This window comes from Denticeps clupeoides, chromosome 4 (genome assembly GCF_900700375.1).
Source record: "Denticeps clupeoides chromosome 4, fDenClu1.1, whole genome shotgun sequence".
Classification (NCBI taxonomy): Eukaryota; Metazoa; Chordata; class Actinopteri; order Clupeiformes; family Denticipitidae; genus Denticeps; species Denticeps clupeoides.
Genome location: NC_041710.1, coordinates 10,293,534 through 10,315,768, shown reverse-complemented (window position 1 = coordinate 10,315,768; position 22,235 = coordinate 10,293,534). Strand labels below are relative to the sequence as shown.

At 47.7% G+C, this 22,235-nt stretch overlaps 2 protein-coding genes across 6 annotated transcripts in view; one reads left to right on the top strand and one right to left on the bottom strand.

Moving 5' to 3' along the window:
• Positions 1–13,882, bottom strand: part of rreb1b (ras responsive element binding protein 1b) — a 31,260-nt gene extending 17,378 nt beyond the window's left edge. The window contains exon 1 of one of the 3 annotated variants that reach the window (XM_028976249.1): positions 13,406–13,882. Coding sequence is in view for 1 of the 3 variants with exons in the window: in XM_028976247.1 (XP_028832080.1) it covers positions 937–976 (40 nt within the window). In the remaining 2 variants the exon portion in view is untranslated. Of the gene's footprint in view, positions 1–936; positions 1,020–12,860; positions 13,377–13,405 lie in introns of those variants that run through there. The other 2 variants (XM_028976248.1, XM_028976247.1) reach the window with 2 other exon arrangements.
• A 3,228-nt stretch (positions 13,883–17,110) lies between these two features.
• nrn1b (neuritin 1b) lies at positions 17,111–19,874 on the top strand. 3 transcript variants are annotated; one of them, XR_003749558.1, is made up of 4 exons: positions 17,111–17,342; positions 17,679–17,823; positions 18,365–18,721; positions 18,983–19,874. XR_003749558.1 is itself a non-coding variant. In XM_028977349.1 (3 exons), the coding sequence occupies exons 1-3, from the start codon at positions 17,288–17,290 to the stop codon at positions 18,591–18,593; spliced, it is 411 nt and encodes a 136-aa protein (XP_028833182.1). In that variant the 5' UTR covers positions 17,111–17,287; the 3' UTR covers positions 18,594–19,874. The 3 variants fall into 3 exon arrangements, 2 of the variants coding, with proteins under 2 accessions (XP_028833182.1, XP_028833181.1); XM_028977349.1 differs by having other exon boundaries at positions 17,697–17,823; positions 18,365–19,874; XM_028977348.1 differs by having other exon boundaries at positions 18,365–19,874.
• Positions 19,875–22,235: the final 2,361 nt, after the last annotated feature.

Here is a 22,235-nt window from a genome sequence, read left to right as displayed (position 1 = left end):
CATGTGAGCTGCAAGCAGGAAGTGGTGGAGAGACAGAGCGAGCGAGCGAGCGAGCGAGAGTCCAGGACAGAGCCGATTGTTGTCTGCCGTGAGCTGCCGCTGCTGCTGCTGCTGCTCCCAGCGTATCACAAACACACAGGAGCTCAACGCCCCACCAGCCAAACCGCCATCTAACATCTGCAGAGGCTGAGGGGGACCTACCAAGCCTGCACACTGAGAATCACACGCAGCCTTTCGGCAGACTTTTACATCTTTTGATCGAAATTAGTTGCATTGACAGGAATCATTGGTTTTGTTTGGTAAAACGGCCTGGGGGCTTCTACAATTTTGCAGCCATCTAGTAATTTTTTCAAACCCTTCATTGCCCTGGAGAACCAGCTGGATGGACGCAGTTGGATGTACTTCTGTCTGAGGAGATCAGTTTGTTAACTAAATACAATTTTAGGCGTTGCATCCGGTCTACAGCTAAATAAAGTAAATTCAGCCCTGGCTGTAGCCAGCAGCACTTTCTCATGTCCCACACGTGAATATTTTCAGGATTGTTCGAATTTCAACGGATTGCATTGGAAGCGTCTGGTGCAAGTTTTGGTGTTATTCCTCGTCGTCTTTCCCCCAGTCGTTAGAGACACGGCTGCATTAGAAGATCTTATTAGTCTCCTCGCACTTTTAGATGAAAAAGAGAGCACTCCCGGCAGCCATTTCTGGTTATTGTCGAAATGATGGAATCTGAACAGTTTTGATTAAAACGTGTTATATTTTTTCAAATGGCGCAACAGCACAGGTAGGACGGGTGGGTTAAATTATAGTCTGGGGTGGGAGACGAGAGACACTGATGTAAAGCAGAACTACGAGCAGCAAATTCATTAGCAGCTAACGCAAATCACCAGCAGATGGGCACCGGCGCACAAAAAAAAAAAAAAAAAAAAACACACATACCAGCGCTACCTGGGGCTGGGGGCGGGGCAAACCAGCTCATACAGCCCGAGGATGAAGATGAGTGAGAGTGAGTCCACCTTCAGCCCCACCCCCTGCAGAGGCTGCTCCATCTGACCCCCCCCCCATCCCGCTCTCCGGCCCCCCCCATTCTCACCGCTCACACATCCCTGCGAGTGCAGCAGCAGCAAAGACAAAGGAGGAATGGAAAGTTTTCCTTTTTTTATTTATTTTTTTCCTCTCTTCCCTCCCAGTTCCTCCCCCTCCACTCCATCCTGTCGCTGGCAGTGCGGAGCGGCGCTTCCGGTTCTGGAGAGTGGAGCGCGGAGGGCCGCGCCACGCCCAGCCGGTTCTCCTCCAACCAACAGCACGTACCTTCCCTGCTCTCCTCGTCTCACCCGACGCCGGCGCTCCAACGTCTTAAACATCCAACAACCACCTGTAGATTACCAACCCTCGCTAACGTGCAGAGACACACACACACACACACACACACACACACTGAACATACTAGTGCCAACTCATCTAGAAACAAGAAACCTCTGCTTCTGGTACTGACAAGGGCAGTAACACACACACACGCACACACAACCCTTAAGAAAGTTGAACAACTTCCAATTTAGAGCAGCCAACAGCACAGCAACCCCCCGACTGCTGCACACCTGCCGAACACACACTCACAGACCGGGGGAGAGCAGCCTCCGCCAGTAGGATCTGAGCTGGGAGGGGTTTGGAATGCGCCGCTACCAGTCAGAACCAGCAGATCGCACAGGCATTGAGCAACAGCTACGAAACATCCCGGAGAGCAGGGGGCTCGGAGGCAGCCGTCACGCCGCGACCGGAGACCCCGACCCCCACTGCAGTGCTGCGCTCGAACTGGACGCGTTTACAAAGCTGCCTCACAAAACTGTTCAGCACATGCAAGCGTGCAGGCACACACACACACACACACACACACATACACACACAACTGTACTTTTCTCCAATCAGGAGCGTCGGGTATGAGTAGCATATTTACCCTTTCACAGCTGAGGGGAAAAACATGTCACAAGGTCACAGAGCTGTGGGGTCATGTGGTGGGGGATGGGATGGAAGAGTAGTCAGAGAGTGCCACACTCTCACACACACACACACACACACACACACACACACACACACACACACACACACAACCCGAGTTTAGCTTCAGAGCACAAACCCCGAACGTCCCACAAACCTTCAGAACATCCAACATCTTGTGCTGTTCCGACCAGCGCTTCACTACATGCACCTTAACACGAAACAAGCACACCCTAAAAAAAAGACACAGAGCAACTAATGAAAGCTGCTGCCAGCTACTAGGGGAGTTCGAAAATATCAATGCAGCAGTATATATCGCAGTATTCCATGTGGTGATATCATATGGATGCAGTCACATCAGATATGAGTGAGTATTTTTGTATACAAATTTAGTAAAAAAAAAAAATTTTGTTTTGGCTGAATTATTAATGTAATGTGATCCACCCAGATCGTACGCAGCGTCTTGTATATCATCTCTGTTTTTACATTTTCAGTGAACTGTAGAATGTCGCATTATGCAATAAAATCGTATCGTGAGATCCTTCCCAAGACACACCAGCCACTGTTATTACGGATCTAGGTTTTCTTATTGAAATCGTCAATTCGCCGTCGCAGCTCTACTTCGAGTACGTCCATGTAAAACACCGTACGCGGAACACAGACACATTCATTATTCATGTGCGAGGCCAGACATACTGCAGCAAGGCCGCTCTGAAGCTGAAAACAGGGAAGTGTGCAAACCTGCCCTACAAACCTGTACTGTGTCTTTTGGTGGCGCCATGAAGAGTGACAACATATTGACACATCCCGGCCGGACAGGACGGGCTCCTGGGAAAGTAAAGGTAACTGGAGAGAGCCGGCCTCAGGCCCCAGCTCCCTTGTTAAGCCGGTAAACCGAAACTTCCCGTCACCCCATAAGATCAAAGCCCAGCGAGCTGCCAAGCTCTCTTTCCTGGGAGAAGCGGCGGGGGGGACGGAGAGCCGCCGCCTGGAATGGTAGAAGGTCCGAGAGCGACGCGAACACGGGAAGCAGGGGGATGAGTATGATGAGTATGACATTAGAGGGGGATTTTGAGGGGCCAAGGCTGGTTAATTAAACTCTGATCAACACTCTGGCCTATGGTGGCAAGAGATTTACATTTAAAAAAAAAAAAAAAGTGAAGTGATTGTCACATGTGATACACAGCAGCACAGCACACGGTGCACACAGTGAAATTTGTCCTCTGCATTTAACCCATCACCCTGAGTGAGCAGTGGGCAGCCATGACCAGCGCCCGGGGAGCAGTGTGTGGTGCTTTGCTCAGTGGCACCTCAGTAGCACCTTGGCGGCTCGGGATTCGAACCGGCAACCTTCTGATTACGGGGTCACTTCCTTAACCGCTAGGCCACCACTGCTCCAGGCACGCAACCTTCTGATCTGGAGTCACATTTACATTTACTGCATTTATCAGACGCCCTTATCCAGAGTGACTTACAATCAGTAGTTACAGGGACAGTCCCCCCCTGGAGCATTTTAGGGTTAAGTGTCTTGCTCAGGGACACAATGGTAGTAAGTGGGATTTGAACCTGGCTCTTCTGGTTCATAGGCGAGTGTGTTACCCGCTAGGCTACTACCACCCTGATTACTACACTCAACCCAGTTGCAGGTTCTAGCTCACTGACATCAGAAGAGCGAGGACACGGCTGGTTGGAACGCGAAAGTGAACTGATTTGTCAGTGGCACGTCAGCGTTTCGGGATTCGAACCGGCAACCTTCCAATTACAGGTCTGCTTTCTTACCCACAAGGCCAACCACTGCCCCAATATGTATGCATGGTCTGATTCACGGAAAAGGTGAGTCAAGGCATCAGATTTGTGTATCTACTGTGTTTCTCAACCGTCCCCCTGAAGAAGCCGAGATGGCAGGACCAATGAAAGAGAAAGAGAGAGAGAGAGAGAGAGAGAGAGTGGGCAGGGGTTGACCTTCAAAACCACCCAAAACCACCTAAACTAGACAACTGTGTGACTGGGGTCACAAGGGTTTGTAATGCATGACTGGCGGGTCACACACTCCACAACCTCTCTACCCCGGTTGGCCTGTCGGGTCCCCAATACAACGTTCTGTCTCACAAAGACATGTGAAAAGCGACATGGGCAATGGCACGTCCCACACGGAAAACAGGAATTTCAATAACGGTTGCTCCAGTAAGACTGTCCCCCGTCACTCATCCCACGTCCTGGTTGCCGCTGATCTGGGACTTGACCAGATAGTTAGCATGCTACGTAGCCGTTGGTGAGCGTCTTTGAACAGGCTCCCATTGAGATCTGCTTCGGATTGGGGACCTCCCTTTCTGCTCTGTGACGCCGGGTAGGTGGACGGGCGTCACCGCGTGACAGGCACGAGCAAGTGTGTGTGGACAGGTGTCGGCAGGGAGGGAGATGTATCGCGTTCTGCTGGCTCCACACTCCACTGGGCCTCCTGGATCACTTACAGCCGGGGAGCGAGGGACCACATTCAGTCGAGATCCCTCGAGGAGGGAGGACGGGAACCAGCCTCCGCGTCCGACTCAACTGGTTCGCCCTCCGTTCGTCTGAGAAAGCCTCGGAAGCCTCCGCTTCCCTTCATCCGAGCCTCGCTCCGCTCAACATCCACCCCTCCCACCTCCTTACACAAACAAGCTGCGCGGCGCTCATAGAAGAACCCTCTGTGCTCGGGAGAAGGTGAACGTGTGAACGGACGCAAGAGTTCTCCATCTCCGGGTCTGCTCCCTTCACTCCGGAGTCACGCTTGCAGGGAACGGGCGCGTTGTTATCATCTCATCTAAACACACGGGTCCATCAGAAGGCCGCAGGTTGCAATCATGCGCTCCCGGTGAAATTGATCATGTGACCAGCAGAGTGACAGGTCCAGATTTGAACTCTTCACATTAGAGAACAGCCATCATCAGCACACCGCTGTTGTGACAGGAGTGACAGAAGGAAGAAAGATGCGAGAAAGTCCGAGGGGTTTAGGACCCCCTAAAAGGTTCACAGTAGGCACTCTGTTGGGGGTGGAGCGTCAAGCCCTTGGCAGAGTTGTCCTCAGCTGTCATTTCTAACAGGTGGCCCTGACGTGACCTTTGGCTTCCTTTAGCATACAGCCTCCATTTTGTTTGAGGCTCCACAGATTTGGCTCACGGTTCCAGTTTTCTGACACCAGGGTCTGTGCAGACTAAGGGATCCTCACCAAATGGTGTGAGTCACATGTGCGCGAGGGGTGAGGAACAAGAAACAAGGCTGCTGTCTTGTTGCATCTGTGCCAGTCCTGCAGACGCCCCCATTCTTTCCAGTTGTTACTCGCTGTGATGCTCTTTCCAGCACTGAGGCAACAGCGAGGCTGTTGTATTAAGTGTTAGTACTGATAATAAAACTGATTATTTATTTATGCAGAACATGGGGGACTCCCATACCCCACAAATTTGAGAGTGTATATAAGGTTACTCTTTCCATCTATCATGATACAAGACCTGTAACCCTTAAAGTATCTGAAGAAACCTTCAGTGTCTCAATATTAAAAACTGAATTTTAATTCCATACAGACGTTTACATGTTGCCACACTGTGTATCAGACGCCCTTATCCAGAGCGACTTATAATCAGTAGTTACAGGGACAGTCCCCCCCTGGAGCAACTTAGGGTAAAGTGTCTTGCTCAGGGACACAATGGTAGTAAGTGGGATTTGAACCTGGGTCTTCTGGTTTATAGGCTAGTGTGTTACCCACTAGGTTACTACCACCCCATAATAATAATTATTAATAATTAATCGTCTAAACAATATATAATACATCATTGAAAATATTGTGATTGTACCGTTTAAGGTCTAAATGACCGAATTTGGGCCACCATTCAATTGTTCTCTAGAGATGCTCGTCTCCAGTTCATCAAAAGAGCAAAGCTCACACACACACACACACACACACACACACACACTGACACAAATTGAGTCTCTAGCAATATAGCAGCAGGCCACAGCACGGCCACCCATTTCTACTGCTGTGCATTCCAGGCTATTTAAAACTCCGAGCGCCTGCAGATTTAGCCAAGCGTGTACTTGTGTTCATTATTTCATAATCGTCTCTTTTCTCTTACCCCCCACCCCGCCCCACCCTCCAGCTCTCCAATCTTTCCTTACATCTTTCTCCCCTTCTTTAATCTCCCTTTGCCTTTGTTCCCTCTGCCGTGCTGCCCTGCTTTCCCCCCCCAGAATCGCTCCGTTCCCTCTGTTCTCTGAGGGTTGCGAGAGCACACGACCGTTCTCGCCGTGTCAGTCTAGACGTGTCGGTGGGAGCCGTGGAGAGCAGAAGTAGGTCAGAAAGTTTCATTGCCGATGCGGAGTGTGTTTACACGCTTAGCTGTAATTCTGTATTGTATTTTTGCAGAGTCTAACCTCCACACACACACTGCACAGACACCCAGACACCTTCATCTCCGCTCCTCTTTCTCCTCCTCTTTCTTTTCTCAGCGCTGCATCCTCCTTTTGAGGCTATGTTTCTTCCTCGCTTTCATATTCTAAGCCAAGTCGTGTGACAGTCACATCTGAACGCGAATAGGTCACTGATCTGACTCAATTATTAACATCTGTGTCTCCAACGACAGACAGGAGTTCACACACCCAACCCAAACTTCTGAGCGCACGTCCTGACTAAAACGCGAAGCCACATCAGCAACTCAGTGGTTCCCATAGAAACACCCGTCCGGCAAACCGGACGCTCAGCCGAGCACTTCGAGGCCCCGCCCCTTCATGACGGCTTGTGTGTCTGCGTCCCGGGCCAATCCCGTGAGGTGAGGGAACCGACACCTGGGGAGCAGCAGGAGGCGATCAATCAGTCGGCACGTGACTGCGGCGGGTCACAGCGCCGCGCTTTCGCGGGCCCCTCCCCCTGAAAGCGGCCATACCAAAATAAGAGTCACATTGTGCCTGGGCTGCCTGGCTGTGGCTGTGGGCTTTATGAGTATCAGAGCCCTGGGACCGGCTGCTTCTGCATAAGAGGCCAATTCATCTGCAGCTGGGGAGGGGGCCGCCTCTGGAGGAGGCCTTTCATTTTGGTCCATTTGGTAATAAAATTGAGGCCGGGTCCCTGCGTCCCGATCCTTTCCGAGAGCCGCGAGTCGCGGCACAGTCCAGACCACCGGATCCAAACAGCAGGGGGATGGCTCTCAAATAGCTCTGGGCACGTAATCTCCTGCACTTTGACCTGAGCTGAACGACGACAAGCGTTAAAGGCAGGAAATTATCAACCAATCTACTTTCTCCACGGCAAAAATCAACAAAGCCTGTGGAGCAATCTTGAGGCTCCAGAGGTGAAGGCACCGCATCGGACCTCGGGGTCGGGACCAATATCTCCGTGGTGCAGTCAGACATGAGGATTGCGAATATACAACCCGCCGATAACTCGGTGCACCGGGCAGCTGGCAGGATCAGGACCCCGACGGCTTATTAAGTCAACAGAGCCTTCATAGTCAGTCGCACGCCCAGGCTGCCACGTTACACCTAGGGTCTATTTCTATCACAGATTAATTCAATCTGGGCGTGGTCGAGCATCAGGTATCAGGGAAGTGAGCAGGAGATGGAGAGCTCTCTATGATCCCATCCAACCTAAGGGCATTACTCAGTAATAATAACACTTTGCCGATTGTTTAGGCCATGCTGGGCGAGGGATGTTGAATTAGATGCTACATTTTTAATGTACTCGTCATCACACTGTTCCCAGGATGGGTTCTCCATGACGTTCTCCTGTGCCAGGAGAACACGTCCCATACCCGGAGATAAGGAAGTTAATATTTACTGCAACCCTGGGATGAACCAGACTACATGGGGCAGAAGTGAACTTTGCCTTGTTTCCATGCTTTTGTTTTATATCTTTTTTTTTCTTTCTTTTCCTGCCTCTCGACCAACGAAGGTCACACCATTCATTTTTTCCTCACAGTCACATTCGCAGCCTGTCCATTCTGCACGGTCTCTGTCCTCATTTGGAGATGAGAACTGCTACGTCTCCCCTTTCTACTCACATCCCGCGCAGCGACATTCTGCTGGCTTCCCCGTACGCGTCATGTTTGCAGCCCCCTCCCAACACCACCGTGACAGTACCTCACTGGGGGACCGATGGCGTCTCAATTTGCACGCCGCCGTACTTGAAAGAGCGTGGAAATTTCAATTAAGTACAGAGAAAAGCTCAAAAGAATTTGGTCATCAGGGGAAAAGGGAGGAATTGAGGAGGAGGTGGAGCCGACATGATTCATACCGACAGTTGCTTGTCTCACTACGATGCTGCTGTGCTGAGCAGGGTAATCATATCTTAATTACTATTATTTACAGATAATGTAGACTATGTGAGCAGGCAGAGTTGTACACCATAAGGCCAGCATTATAATACATTAATGAACTGCGTCTTTAGCTTATTGTTTCATGACTAACACACCATGTAATGTAATAGTTGTGATCGTTCGGACTTACTGATGACCTAAACAAAAATGGATCTAAATCACCCACAACACATAAGTGTCCCTAGGTAAGGTCACGTGACCTTTCACCATGTTGTACCGGTTAACCAACATACTGAGATGCGTTTAAGGAATGTATTTATTATCCACTCTAGCGTCTACGCTATTATAAAATATTTCCCTGCCATTCAGCCGACTGTGTACAAAGTGTCAACACACGTCACTGACACCAAGCACACAAAGCACTGATCAGCACTAGGAATATGAAAAGTGGCACAACGTAGAGAGCTTGGACAGACGAGTGCTGATGTGATTCTAGAGCATCATTGCTCCACAGGGAGCTGGAGCCAGAGCCCTCCATTGTGTCTTCGTCTTGAGGATGGGAGCGGCTGGGTCACATGTCACTTATAAAGAGGTCTTTCCCTTTGGGGCCGTTGTGTGCATCGCCTCAGGACAATCTGCAGCTAGACAGGCCTCACCGGGCCTGTAGGCCTCTCTCTGTAAAAAAACAGGCTACCTTAAGGTCTACCGAGCTCGGTGGGGCTCCGGACAGGCCAAATGCTAATGGCACAATTACCATAATTAATTGCCGGCAATAAATCTCTGGGATTATCAGCACCATAAGTGCATCCTTCAATAATCAAGAGGGTGCTACGCTTGACAAATTCGGTGATGCCTTCTCATTTACGGCCCTCTAAAGCGATCACACACCCTGAAAAGGGTGGTAGTAGCCTAGTGGGTAACACACTCGCCTATGAACCAGAAGACCCAGGTTCGATTCCCACTCACTACCATTGTGTCCCTGAGCAAGACACTTAACCCTGAGTTTCTCCAGGGAGACTGTCCCTGTAACTACTGATTGTAAGTCGCTCTGGATAAGGGCGTCTGATAAATGCTGTAAAATGTAAATGTAAATGTAAAAGGAGCAGGGGGCAATTTTGCTCAGGATTGTGCTGTGCTGTGATACATTTGAGTGCTATTAAAATTCATTGGGCCACAAACTCGATCATTTCACCGCGATAAAAGGTAAATAGCGTTGTTTTACACGTTAGATGACTGTTCTCGCGCATAAATTATTTTGCATTTGTTCGTATGCTGTGTAATAAAATAATGCCTGTATACTAATCAGTGTCTGTGTGGATAAATAGAGCATTTTCATTGGTCTTCACTGGCCAAACACACATTTGTGACATTCTTGCTCTCTCCACGGCACCAGTGACAGCCCTGCACATTTGCCGAACATTCCGAGTGCAGGATGGGAGACTCGGAGATCGCCGAGCTGCAGCTCCACAACATCTGTTTCCCATTGCACAGCCGTCTCTGGGACACAGAGGAGGATCTGTGCTGCGCTCCTCACACGCCCGCGAGAGCCCCGCGCCAGACGCCGGCGAGCGGCGCGCGGAACAGGCCGCAATGGCGCCGGGCCCTGCCTGATGCGTTTCAACGCGCCGATGAAGTAACCCTCCACGCGACCTCTAATGAGCGCGGCCGCGTGAGGTCAGAGCGCACAAACACCCACAGGTCATCGCTTCTGTGGCGCGAGACGCGCTGACCTGGCGCCCGCGGCCTGGACGCCCTGTCACGGAGTCGCTCGGCAAAACGCGACGGGCCTGAGGCGACACCTAATAATCCCGCAGACTGCAGCTTCCAGAGGAACAGGTTAGAAGACGATGCTGCCGCCCGCCCCGCCCCCGACCACCACGGAACAACAAGTGTGACTCCGCCCCCCCCCCACCATCTCCGCCCCACCCCGAGAAGCGGCCGCAAGATCCACAGACTGTGAGCAACTGCCAGCTGACTAAACTGTTTAGTCAGCAAGAGGGAGGCAGGGAGGGGGGACAGCAGGAGGAAAGACAGGAGGGTCTAAAAAGAATTACGGGGGAACCTCGTTTTTTTGAAGAATCCGCACCGGCCGGCAGCGGTGAGAGAAGTTCCGACGAGCGGCGCTCCCGGCCGAGGCGCTTCTTCATTCTGGGACGGGAGCGGCTGAACCGCTGCGTCCGACTTCCCCCCCCCCGTCTTCCGCGAAAGGCAGGCGCTGCTTTCATTTCCTGCCCTCCACATCCCTCTCGGCCTCCATTTTCGGCCCCTGTCCTTTTACTTCCGGCTACGGTGCGAACGAAACCACACTGCGGGCCATTCATTTGCATGCAGACAGCTATTAATTATGATGGGCCGGGTTGCAAAAACACCAATCAAATTTAGAGGCAAGTACGTCGTCCAGTGACAACAATACAATGAATACAATGAATTAATAATAATACTTTATCATACTGCAAATCCCACTGAAATACTGGATTCCAACATCACATTAACCTCGCCCTTTTACTCTCACTTCAATTAAAAAAAGGCTTTCGGGCTCTGGGACTGACCCCTACGACAGGCAACTTTCCACACTTCCGGACATCAATGATGTGTGAATTCTAAAAATTCTAAAAATAATTTCCCTGCACACGAACACCAAAGGCCTAATCCCATAAAGTACAGTTCACGCAGGTACAGTGGCCATGTTTCTCGCCGTAAGCGACGTCTGAGCAGCTCCTCCATCCCCTCGCGAGGGAATGGGAACATAATCTTATCTAAAATGGGCAAGTTAAAAATAGGCCGCGGGCGAAAGGGGATGCCCGTCTATACTCGTGCCTGCGTGGCGAGCACCTAGTACTGGGGAAATGTCCTGGTGACCAACGTCATTAAACCCGCTTCGGGTTTGAAACTTCAACGTGTACATGCTGAGCTCAGACTCGCGAAACGACGTGTTTCAAGGCCTTCTAGCTCTCCAGTGGACATTAGGTCATTTCTATTTCGCTTCGTCCCCCTCAGACGGCCCAGATGACGACCCCAGCTCGTCACACGGCCCCTTCCAGGTCGCCATCGGCTTCAGGCTCGACACATCTGACTCGGGACTCCGCCCAGCGCCTACTGCCGCTGTGAGAGCAGCTTTTAAAACGATCGCACTGAGCATCCTGTCCCATGCCACCATCTCTACATCCCTACAGTGTCCTCACCATCTGGAACTGTTTTTTTTTAAAGGATCACAGCTTTATAGTTTTACTATTAACGAAACATCGTGAACGGCGAAAGATTTTCAATAAAAGCGAAACCAAAACAAATATTTAAAAGTGTTGCTGCATGTCCACCCGCAACCGCAAAAACTCCTGACGCAGCAAAAACTCCAAACACCATCGCATCTTTGTGACGTGAGCGTCATTGTGCAACACCGCAGCACAGCACACGGTGACACACAATGACACGTGCCCTCTGTTTTTAACCATCACCCATTGGTGAGCGGCGGGCCGCCATGACAGGCGCCCGGGGAGCTCGGTGGCATCTTACCCGATGTGCCACATTAAAAACATTACATTTAAATGCCTATGAGAACTATGAGAACTTTTAGCTATATTACAAGTTTTGAAACAATTACTCTGTGAAGGCCATTTTGGACCGAATAGATGTTTAGATTTCATGGAAACATATTCAGCGGTTTCAGCTTCATAAATCAGACTTTTTGACTGTTGTCATCCTCGTAAGAAGGCGATGACATGCAGCCAGCAAGTGTTCAACACGGGACGGCTGGAAAACTCACCGTGTAACAATTCATTCAATTCAGCAAAGCCCAAAGCACGAAAAACAAAACTACCATGACATCAATTATTCAACATATTTTTGTTAACTACCTCATATCGTATATGCTACGTTCTGAATTCTAAAGTAAAAAGTACAAAAAAAAAAAGAAAAGAAACATGCATCAAAATGATGGAAACTAACGTAAGTAACTGTGGCGGCACGTAAATGTGCAGACGTGCTCAGGCTGACCTGAGAAATACACACTGCAGTTGGAAGGGCAAATGACTGGATGATCCAATAAAGCAGAAAGTGGCCCGTTCGTTTGCGAAGGCCATTCACCTTCGTCCACAAATAGCGACACAAAGGAGGCGTGAACAGAGAGCACGCCAGAAACACACGCTCCCATCACAGGCACATCGCTCAGCAACTCTCGGCCCATTATGTGATTGTCCGTCTCACCGTCACCCACCCAGGTATCGTGTCAAAGGTCGCCGTCCCGGGCCGGTGACGTAGCGAGATTCCACCGCGCGCAGGACAGGCTCCGGCACCAGCTCTGCTCGGCCCGGAGCCGTTTAAAACCCCCGGGGTAGAACCCGGGGTAGATGGTGGTGCCTCTCCAGGCCTCCCGGTGTCCCGTGTAGAATTTCGTAATGGAACGTGAACTGACTGGAGAGGGATGGAGAGAGAAGGCCGACGGGCTGCGGGGCCGCTCCATCTTTCTCAATTAGCAAAAGATCATAATAAATACTACCAATAATACTAATAATAACACTAATAATAGTAACAACCCAATGACAAGCAGACAAAAGTCCGAGCCGGACCCGCCCGCCCTCGATGGGGCTTCACCTCAGACCGAGCGGCGCTGCCTGCGCGAACTTCCTCCTTCGGGAGGGACTTCTCCTCCTACAGCCTCGCGTCGAAGCGTCGAGGCGGCCGCGTCCGGACGCGAGGGTCCATCTCGGCGGGCCGAAGTGCGGGGCGCGGAGAGATGTGGATGCTTCGCTCGACGCTCCTGACTCCTTCCTTCCTTCCTCCCTTCCTCCCTTCCGCCGAAAAAGTTCCCGAGCGGCCGAACAAACGTGACGTTCCGGGACGGCGGCGAGGAAACGCGGAACCCCCCCGCAGCGCGGGGTTACCGAGGCCCAGGTGCTTATAAATAAACGTGGGCGAAATTCCTGCAGTCAGGCGGCCGCCACCGTGGATGAGAGAACGAAACTAGGAAGCGCTGACGCGCACACACGCATCACAGGCACATCTCGACTAAAAGTCCCCCAAAAAGTCGCGCTCGGCCGCGGGTGACGTCCAAACTTCGCTTTTCGGCCACAACGGGCGGACGTCGAGCGCAGAAAACAACTTTTTTCTCCCCGAAACTTTTCCTCCGGTGTACTTACGCGTGACTTTTTTTTTTTTTTTTTCCTCGTGTCGGGGTTGGGCTACTCTCGCCGAGGCATCGCCTAGATGATGGTGAACCGAGATGATGGACTTCAAGAGAGGAGGAGGAGGAGAAGAGAGGGAGAGAGAGAGGGAGAGAGAGAGAGAGAGAGAGGAGGGAGGGGGATACTGCAAAACTTGTTCCGGAGAGCAGTCAAAATGGCGTTGCCGAGGATGTTCAAAGTTCGGCAACTCAGTGTTTCCAGCTCGGCTCCGTCTCCCCCCCTCCGCCCGGAGCCAGACGGACGCAGGGTCGACGTCGGCGAGGCCGAAAAGTCACTTTTTTTTTCTTTTCTTTTTTTTTTTTTTAAACCTCCCCCGTCCCTCCGCGTCCCTGTCGCTCGCTTCCCGGGCGCCGCTCGCTAAACCTGATCGGCGGACGCATCACGTGTCGCTCCTCTAGTCTCCAAGGGGACGCGAGTCGCTGAGGCTGCGGCCGCCGCGCCGCGCCGCGCATCGCCGCGGGAGGGGCCGCGGAAGAGGAGGAGGAGGAGGAGGAGGAGGACCGGCCCCGGACTTTTTCGGGGCCTCCTCGCTCCCGGAGCCGCGGCGGCCTCCATTTTACGCCCCGGCCGAGCTCCTCGTCGTTTCGCGTTTCTCTCGGCCAGTAGGTTTCGGCTGGCCGGTGAGTTTTTTTTTTTTTTTTTTTTTAGGAGTTTTTTTTGGGGGGAAAACAGAAGTTTGTTGGAGCTGCAGTGATGCCATGTCGGTGCCGATGATGCAACCCCCCTCCCCTCCGCGGCTTCGCCCTCTGGCGCCTCCAGCCATCACATGAGACGAACACCTGTTGGTCGTTACTGTGCAACACTGAACATCATTCATCCAGCAGCCGTCCACAGGCAGAGTGGGAGAGGGTTCGAACTCCCGTGTGGCGATGCATGCAGCCTTCAGACGAGAGAAATTTATAGTCGGCCGTGGTGATCGCTTACTACATTTTTACAGTCCACGCAGACAATTAGCATCCCTTTGACAACATTTTGGATTCTAATTGTTCTTTGTGGGTTTTTTTTTTTCTCTTCTGGTCAGCAGACATGACTGTGACATCACCATTTTCAATGCTCAGGCGCAAATGATTTATGCAAATTATATAAAAGTTATTTGTTTTGTGCAATAATGCTGTTATCACATCTGGGTGGTGTGATGATGATGATGATGATGTTTCCCTTCTCTATTTGGGGATGAAAAACACAGATTTATCACCGTGGCACCATGTGTCCATATAAATATCGGGGAGCCTCGGGAGCCAACACACCACCGCGAGTCTGTGTTTATGGTGATTTCAAACAGTTAAATAGTTTCACTTTGGATGAAGAGCAGCGCCGTGAGTCTCCGGGTAAACGAGGTGAAGTCGAGCTAACATGGCCGCTGGGCTGCAGCCGAAATCACCTGCACAAATCCACACCGAGTGCAGCCTTTATTTATGGTTTAAGGCAGAAAGTGTGTACATAGACATCAGACCTGAGTTAATCCCCAACTTCTCGAGAGATTACTCAACATTTTTAACCTTTAAAAGGTAGTTTGTAGTTGTAGTTTTAATGGTGATGATGCAACGGCATCTCATTTCTCACCTCTCTGAATCCAGCAAGTAAAATGAAAAGTAATGCTACATTCTGTGGCTGGGGATACACACACACACCCACACACACACAGTACATTTAAGCTTGCATGGCATCTGGTTGGCCAGGTCTGTGACAGATGACTCAAGTCTCTGACAAGCAAACAGAGGCCAAAAAAAGTTATCTGCAGAAATGATCGGCTTATGACTGCTGAATAGTGCTGATGGGATCTCACTAACATTTCTGCCTTTTTATCCCAAGTTTTTCACTGAGACACTGGGATCCTGCAGTGTCCCCATTCGTAGTGCATCGTCACCGTATGATTTACTGTCACCTGACTTGATGACATTTTATGTGGTGGTAGTAGCCTAGTGGTAACACACTCGCCTATGAACCAGAAGACCCGGGTTCGAATCCCCCTTACTACCATTGTGTCCCTGAGCAAGACACTTAACCCTAAGTTGCTCCAGGGAGACTGTCCCTGTAACTACTGGTTGTAAGTCTCTCTGGATAAGGGCGTCTGATAAATGCTGTAAATTTAAATGTAAATGTTCAGTGCTACACTGTTCAAAATGGCCTGGGATCACTTACCAGCTGCTACTCATGTGTTAAAGGCTGCTTAACTAACACAAAATGTACAGTGCCGCTCATGTCATCGCACTCCTCTTCCTCAGCGGACAATCGTTCTCTATGAAGTTAGTATCCAGCTTTACAAGCAGAATACATTTTCTAAAAAGAGATTTACGAGTAAATTATTTCTGCATCTGCTCTTCTCTGCTTCCCAACTGCAAATAATTCCCAGCTAATAAGATGAGGTTGTTCAGAAACTTGCAGTGTTTTTGATATATTACAATACAAATTACAGCAATATGCACCTGATAAAATACCCAAATATCAGATGGATTGGTCATGCAGTTTTTAAAGTTCACATGATCAGTATATAAAATGATTGACGATACCAGCAAATGTTTAAAAGTGAAGAGTGAACTTATCTCATCAAATCATTTAGTAAAATAAAGAATGTTTTATGTAAAATGGCTCTCCAAACCTGTATTCGTCACATATTATAGTCTACATCGTTCTTCCAACTTCATGTAGGACATCAGATGCTGCGAATTTAAAATCGCATCGACACTAGAGGGCGCAATACGCCCTTTCAAACGTCTTACGTAACACTACAAGCCCAGCCTTGTGTTTGTAATGCCCTGACCTGCCTTGGCCTTTCTAAATACATGTGGCCTGCATGCTGGCAGCCATCTTTCCAGGCTAAAGGTCTTAACCTAAACATTGGACTTTTGTTCTTGTAGATGGACTGGTTTTAGATGTTTTTTTTTTTACACATTTAAGAATGAAATCTCACAGGTTAATTTTTTTTTTGTCAGGGAATAATTCTACTGTTCACCACAAAAAAATTTAAACGTAGCACAATGACAGAGTGAAGCAGGTCCTAAGGAAATTGTGTGAGATAAACAGGGGCAGGTTCTCTTAATAGCATGAAATAATGTGAACAGAACAAACAACACAGTTCTCACAGTCACAAGAAAATATAAATGTATGATAAATGCATTATTCATGAATCAAGACCTTTCCTCTACTTCACCATGGAGTAGATGTGTTACTATAGTCCTATAAATATTACAAATGCACTGCCCCTTATAACAATGAAAATGTAAGCTATGCAAGTTTTGTTCTATTACCATTTCAACTCTACATCAATATTTTATGCATATACAATCGACTTCTGTCACAGTTTAAATGCATTCTCTGCATCTTTTACTGCTAAATTACAGAAATACAAAATCCATCCGTCCAGTCGGATCTGGTTTTCTCGACGATTCGACGCCTCAAGTTTGCACCGTTTTCGCGCAGTCGTAGTTTCCAGCGTTAATTGGTTGCAGGCTTGCTAATCTGTCGTTCCTTTTCCCACTTTGCTTATTTACACGTAGTAAATATAATGCATTCCAGGCGGAGTCCACTGCCTTCAGTCGAGCAGGAATGTCCCTCAGGTTCCGCCGTCAGCTCTGGCAACTTCAGAGGGGGCGGGGCTGTAAGCAGGGGCGTGTCCAGCCTGCGTCACTGTTTGGAGGTGGGCGTGTCGGGCAACACCGCCCTGCCGATGCACTACCTCCATCCTCTCCTCTCCGCTCCTTACTCTCTGCCGTGGCGCGGATACGGGTGGGGGAGGAACGGCACAGATGATCCGGGTCTGCTGGACACTGACGACATGCCTCACACGGAGATAACTTCGATTTTACCGCATCGTCGCACTCTTCGGTGGTTCCTAGGATGGGATTAATTTTTACCGCTAGATGCGTCTCGTTGCTCCTGTCGTTGGAATTAGGTATGAGTTTTATAAATAAATGAATACAAATAAATTAATAAATACACACATAAAAACAGATGTGTGTGTGTGTGTGAATAAATATATCTGAAAATTAACTATTATATATAATATACCTAACTATTATATATAATACAAATATTGGGACACAACGAATGAATAAGTAGATGAATGAGTGAATGAATGAATGAATGAAAGTGCTTCACTTGTGTACACACACATTTTTATATGATATTCTTATCTCAGCGTGTAGTACTGTGCAAAAATCTCATTTGTATCTTGTTGAAGTGAGCAAGTAAGGAAGATTGTCTAATTCTGATCTTCAAAAAAATTCAGCTGCTCTGGTTCACACAGTGGGAGCAGCAGGAACATGCGAGATGGTGTTTAAAGGCTTCTCCGACTGTCTGCTCAGCTTCGGTGAGAACATGGTCAACTACCCTGAGGAGCTCAACGAGGGAGACAACCTGCAGACCATCTGCACGTATGTATAGCATCCCCTGCGGAATTCTGCCTTTCAATAATTAAAAGACAGATTACACAGACAAATGGGCTCTGGTGAAGGAAGGCGCAGGCGCAGGACCACCTCTCCACTGTGGGTGCAGATGGTCCAAACACATTCGTCTCCAGTCCACCCTTTGCAGGACTTGAAGTCCCACCATATTGCAGAGTACAGAGGGAAATACCCATGAACATTTGAACTAATTAATGTAATTCACCTTTCCAGAACAATAAAAAAAAGTATTTTAAAAATCATATTGGTTAAACCAATTGGTTTAAAAAAAAATCTCCACTAAGCAGATGAACATAATGATCTTTCTGATCAAACCTCTGGGATACCACTTGTTTACATTTATGGCATTTATTATTAGCTACAGAGATAGTCCCATTGGAGACACTCGGGGTTAAGGGTCAATGGTAGGAAGTGGGGTTTGAACCTGTGACTTTGCACTCTTCTTTGGGCTACCTCGCACCTTGGGGGGGAAGGCCAGAGAAACTCATCACTGAAGTCTCCTGTTTTTCAGGTATTGGGATGATTTTCACTCATGTGCCGTTACGGCGCTGGCGGACTGCCAGGAGGGAGCTGTGGACCTTTGGGAAAAGCTCAAACAGCAGTCCAGGAGGCTGAACTTCCAGGGAAGCCTGTTTGAACTGTGTGGTGGAAACAATGCAGCATTCAAAGTGGGGCTGTCTCTAGAGGTCACATTTCTGCTGACAGCTTGTTCCACCCTGGTGACATGGCACACTTTTTAAAACTCAGGACATGAATCCTTAATGGACCCTTGAGAGGAGAAAGTAAGCCCACCTAAATCATCCGATCCTGTCAAATCAAACAAAAGGTCAACCCGTATTTGCCCAGTTGAGAGCAGTTATTGAGATGGGTAAGATACAGATTGCTTTTTTTTTTTTTTTTTTACTTTAGAGGTGTGTAAAAAACTGACAGGCGTGGCAATTACTGCATTGATCAGGGCAAAAGTCCATTCATTTCAATATGACATGGCCCTAAATGCATGATGAATAAACTTGATGACTGTGGATTTGCACTTCCCCTAATTGTTAAAGAGCATTTAATTATATGTCTTTTGTTGTGGCTTTATGTTTATTACCTTGAAGGGAAGGTAATCCATTTCTGCTTGTTCCAGGCTATAACGGTTATGAAACAGGAGCTGTCGGCGAAAGCTTGAAATCTGTACAGGGCTTTGATTTTTCCCTCGACTGTTCAGGCCTTCCAGGGGCTGAGTTTGAGGTCTGGGCTGATCTTGGACCAAGATCAGCTATTCTTTGAGCAAAAAAATTCAACATGCATGAACCAAATAATATAGATTTTTTAAAAGGACCTGCATCAATTAAAAAAAAACAACCATCATAAAGTATCATAAAGTACAAATCCATTTGTCCGTGACTGGTTAGTTGAAGCTCAGTTTTGGTTTGGATTTAACCCCTTTGAACCTGATATTTAAAGGTTTTAGTGTGGAGAGCGTGTTTGTGCCAACTTCCCATGTACCATATTCACAGTTTGGTCCGCAGAATGGCATCATTTTCTGCATCAGGACAGCATGATGAACGGTCAAACATAAGCTCGGGTCAGGTTGTCCCTTGTTTTAAAATGAATACATCCCAAGGATGCCTGACAAACAAAGCTTATTTGACCATTAGAAAGCACTGTAGTTTTTTTAGTCTCCACAAACTTTATCTTTTGAAAAGCTGTATAGGTCAAACCACGATGGCAGCAGAAAGCATATAGGAACCAGAGTTAAAACTTATTTGTCTGGCTGTGCTTATAGGGATGTTTCACATGTGAAGAGAATGATATTTATTGTTCTTAAAGCATACTTCAGTTTAATGCATACCTAGTATTTTAAACCAAGAGAGAATCTATGAACATCTACGTTTATTCACGTTCCACTGCCAGAAATTTTAAATGCTATGACAATAAAAAAAAAAAAAAAAACAGTTGTTATAAAAGTGTTCATATGTTTTTATGTATGTTTTCTATCGTTGTGAGTGTTAAAAAATAAATACGTTGATGATGTATCTGGCATTCCACCATCTTTTCCATCAAAACTGAAAATTTGAGATTTAGTGGACAGTCACATGCTCTGAGTGTTGTTGTAGGAACTGTATGGAGTAAAGTGAAAGTGGGTGAAATGCACAGTTAATTCTGACTCAAAAGGAGTAGTCAATGATGGCGGCGCTGAAGAAAGGCGGCTGAAATGAAAGTGGTGGCTCTGTAGACACATCTGTTTATAAAGGACTTTCTGGTGCAGGTCAGCAGAATCAGCACAGTTTTCTCTCAAGCTTTTCACCTGAAGAAAGAAAGGTCATGCTTTCAAGGATTTTGGAAGCCAATTTAAATGTACTGCAGATGTCCATAATAAAGATGAAATGTGTAAAAATGCAAAGTACACTGTGTAGAATGTCTGTAGTGATGATGTAATGCTTTTTGTGTTTGTGCCTTGGTACAAATGCCTATGTATGCTGAGGAAACTGCAGGGTTTCCATGGCAACCACTCTTCCTGTAACTTAAGGAATTGGGTAGGATGGATCCACGGAAAGTCATTTTTCACCTAAACTTTCAGCTACCATGACAATGGTAGCACCCATTAAAAATGTATGCCAGTGAGAATATAAACCAAATAGTACATGTCATAGAAGAACTGAAACCCTATTTACATACCACATCTACCCATAGAGTCCATCTACCAAAAAAATTGATTTGAGAAAAAAAAGAAAAGTTACAACAGTTACTGGTCTGGAACTTCATGGAATACATGGTGGAAGGGTTCTCTGGACACACTGATTAAAGGGAAATGGAGATTAACCTTGTTTGACAGATAGCTTGACTAATGTACAGTATAAGAGCTGGAGCTTCCATGGAGCTGATTTAGGCCATAGACCTGGTCCTAATTCTTCAGAAAGAGGTTCTTAATTAATTGAGCAGGCGTGGAGTGTGGTTATTACATGTTCTATGTTTGCCGTTGGCTGTCCCCAGTGCCCACATTTCCCACCACTGCAGCATCTGTGAGCTATATATAAAACACTTTCTATTAACAAGCCTACATTCTCCCATTTAAGTGGGCTGACAAGAGTTCATAGTAGAGAATAAATGGGATGTGGAGTGCAGATGTTTGCCTCCTGTAGCTCACCTCAGTCACGTTCTATGTGTGGCCTTGGTGCTACAGCTGCTGTGCAGATCACCCCTAGCAACCACCGCACACCTGGCTCATTTCGAACATGTCATAACTGGTACGGTTATCCAGATTTTTGGATTTTTTGGAAGAAAGAACCTTATACTGTTTAGATATCAATTCCTATATAGACACTTAGATGAGAAATTATTTCAAACTAATAAAGTGAAGTGATTGTCATTGTGAGACACTGCAGCACAGCACATGGTGCACACAATGAAATGTGTCCTCTGCTTTTAACCATCACCCTTGGTGAGCAGTGGGCAGCCATGACAGGCGCCCGGGGAGCAGTGTGTGGAGATGGTGCTTTGCCCAGTGGCACCTCACTGGCACCTTGGCGGATTGGGATTTGAACTGGAAACCTTCTGATTCCTTAGGCCACCACTGCTATTCGTAGCATCAAAGGAGAAAATGCATCAGTATTGTAGTGGATCTGAAAAGCCCCAGAGAGTCAGATTTATTCTGTCTACATGAACTATCACATCATCTTTCATGTATTTTCCTTCTCTACTGGCTGGTCTGCAACGTGTTAGTATCAGTATTATCATTATTAATAGTGAAGTAGCAGGTAAGTCATCTACAAGGTTGGAACTAATTGTAATAAAATTTAGGTTATATAGTCGGTTTGCCTCAGATAGCATCTAATGCATATTTTCTTTGATTAGGTGGGAGAAGCACAAGATTTAATTCAAGGAAATTAATACAAGCCTGTTGTCTGTAATTGGGAGTGGAAGGGACACAACTATGATAACCCAGCACAACTGTGTATCCATTACTTATAACACATAAGATGTACAGTGACAGCATGTATGCAGGGTGTGTAGAAACATTCTTCTTGATATTTAAATTTTTACTAATCTCAAATGTAATGTGACCCAGTTCACCAGTGAAGGCATTGTGTAGGCCCATTGATTAACTGCTACACTTTGCATGCTCTATTTGCTTTCCTGGTTATAATCATTTCTGAAATTGTGGGCCCATGATGTCCTGCTATAAAACATTTAGTGTAACTGTGAAGGAAAGTTCCCCCATGTTGGACTGGAGATTATGAAATATTGAAAACATTGTCAGAGCAGGAGCCGGATGTCTCTTTCTGAGGCGGGACTGTGAGTGCAAGTGCGAGCATTACGTACCTGCCATCTGTTGAGAGAACCCCCACAGTATGTGAGTCACTCCCACTGAAGGAGACAGAGGGAACAAATAACAT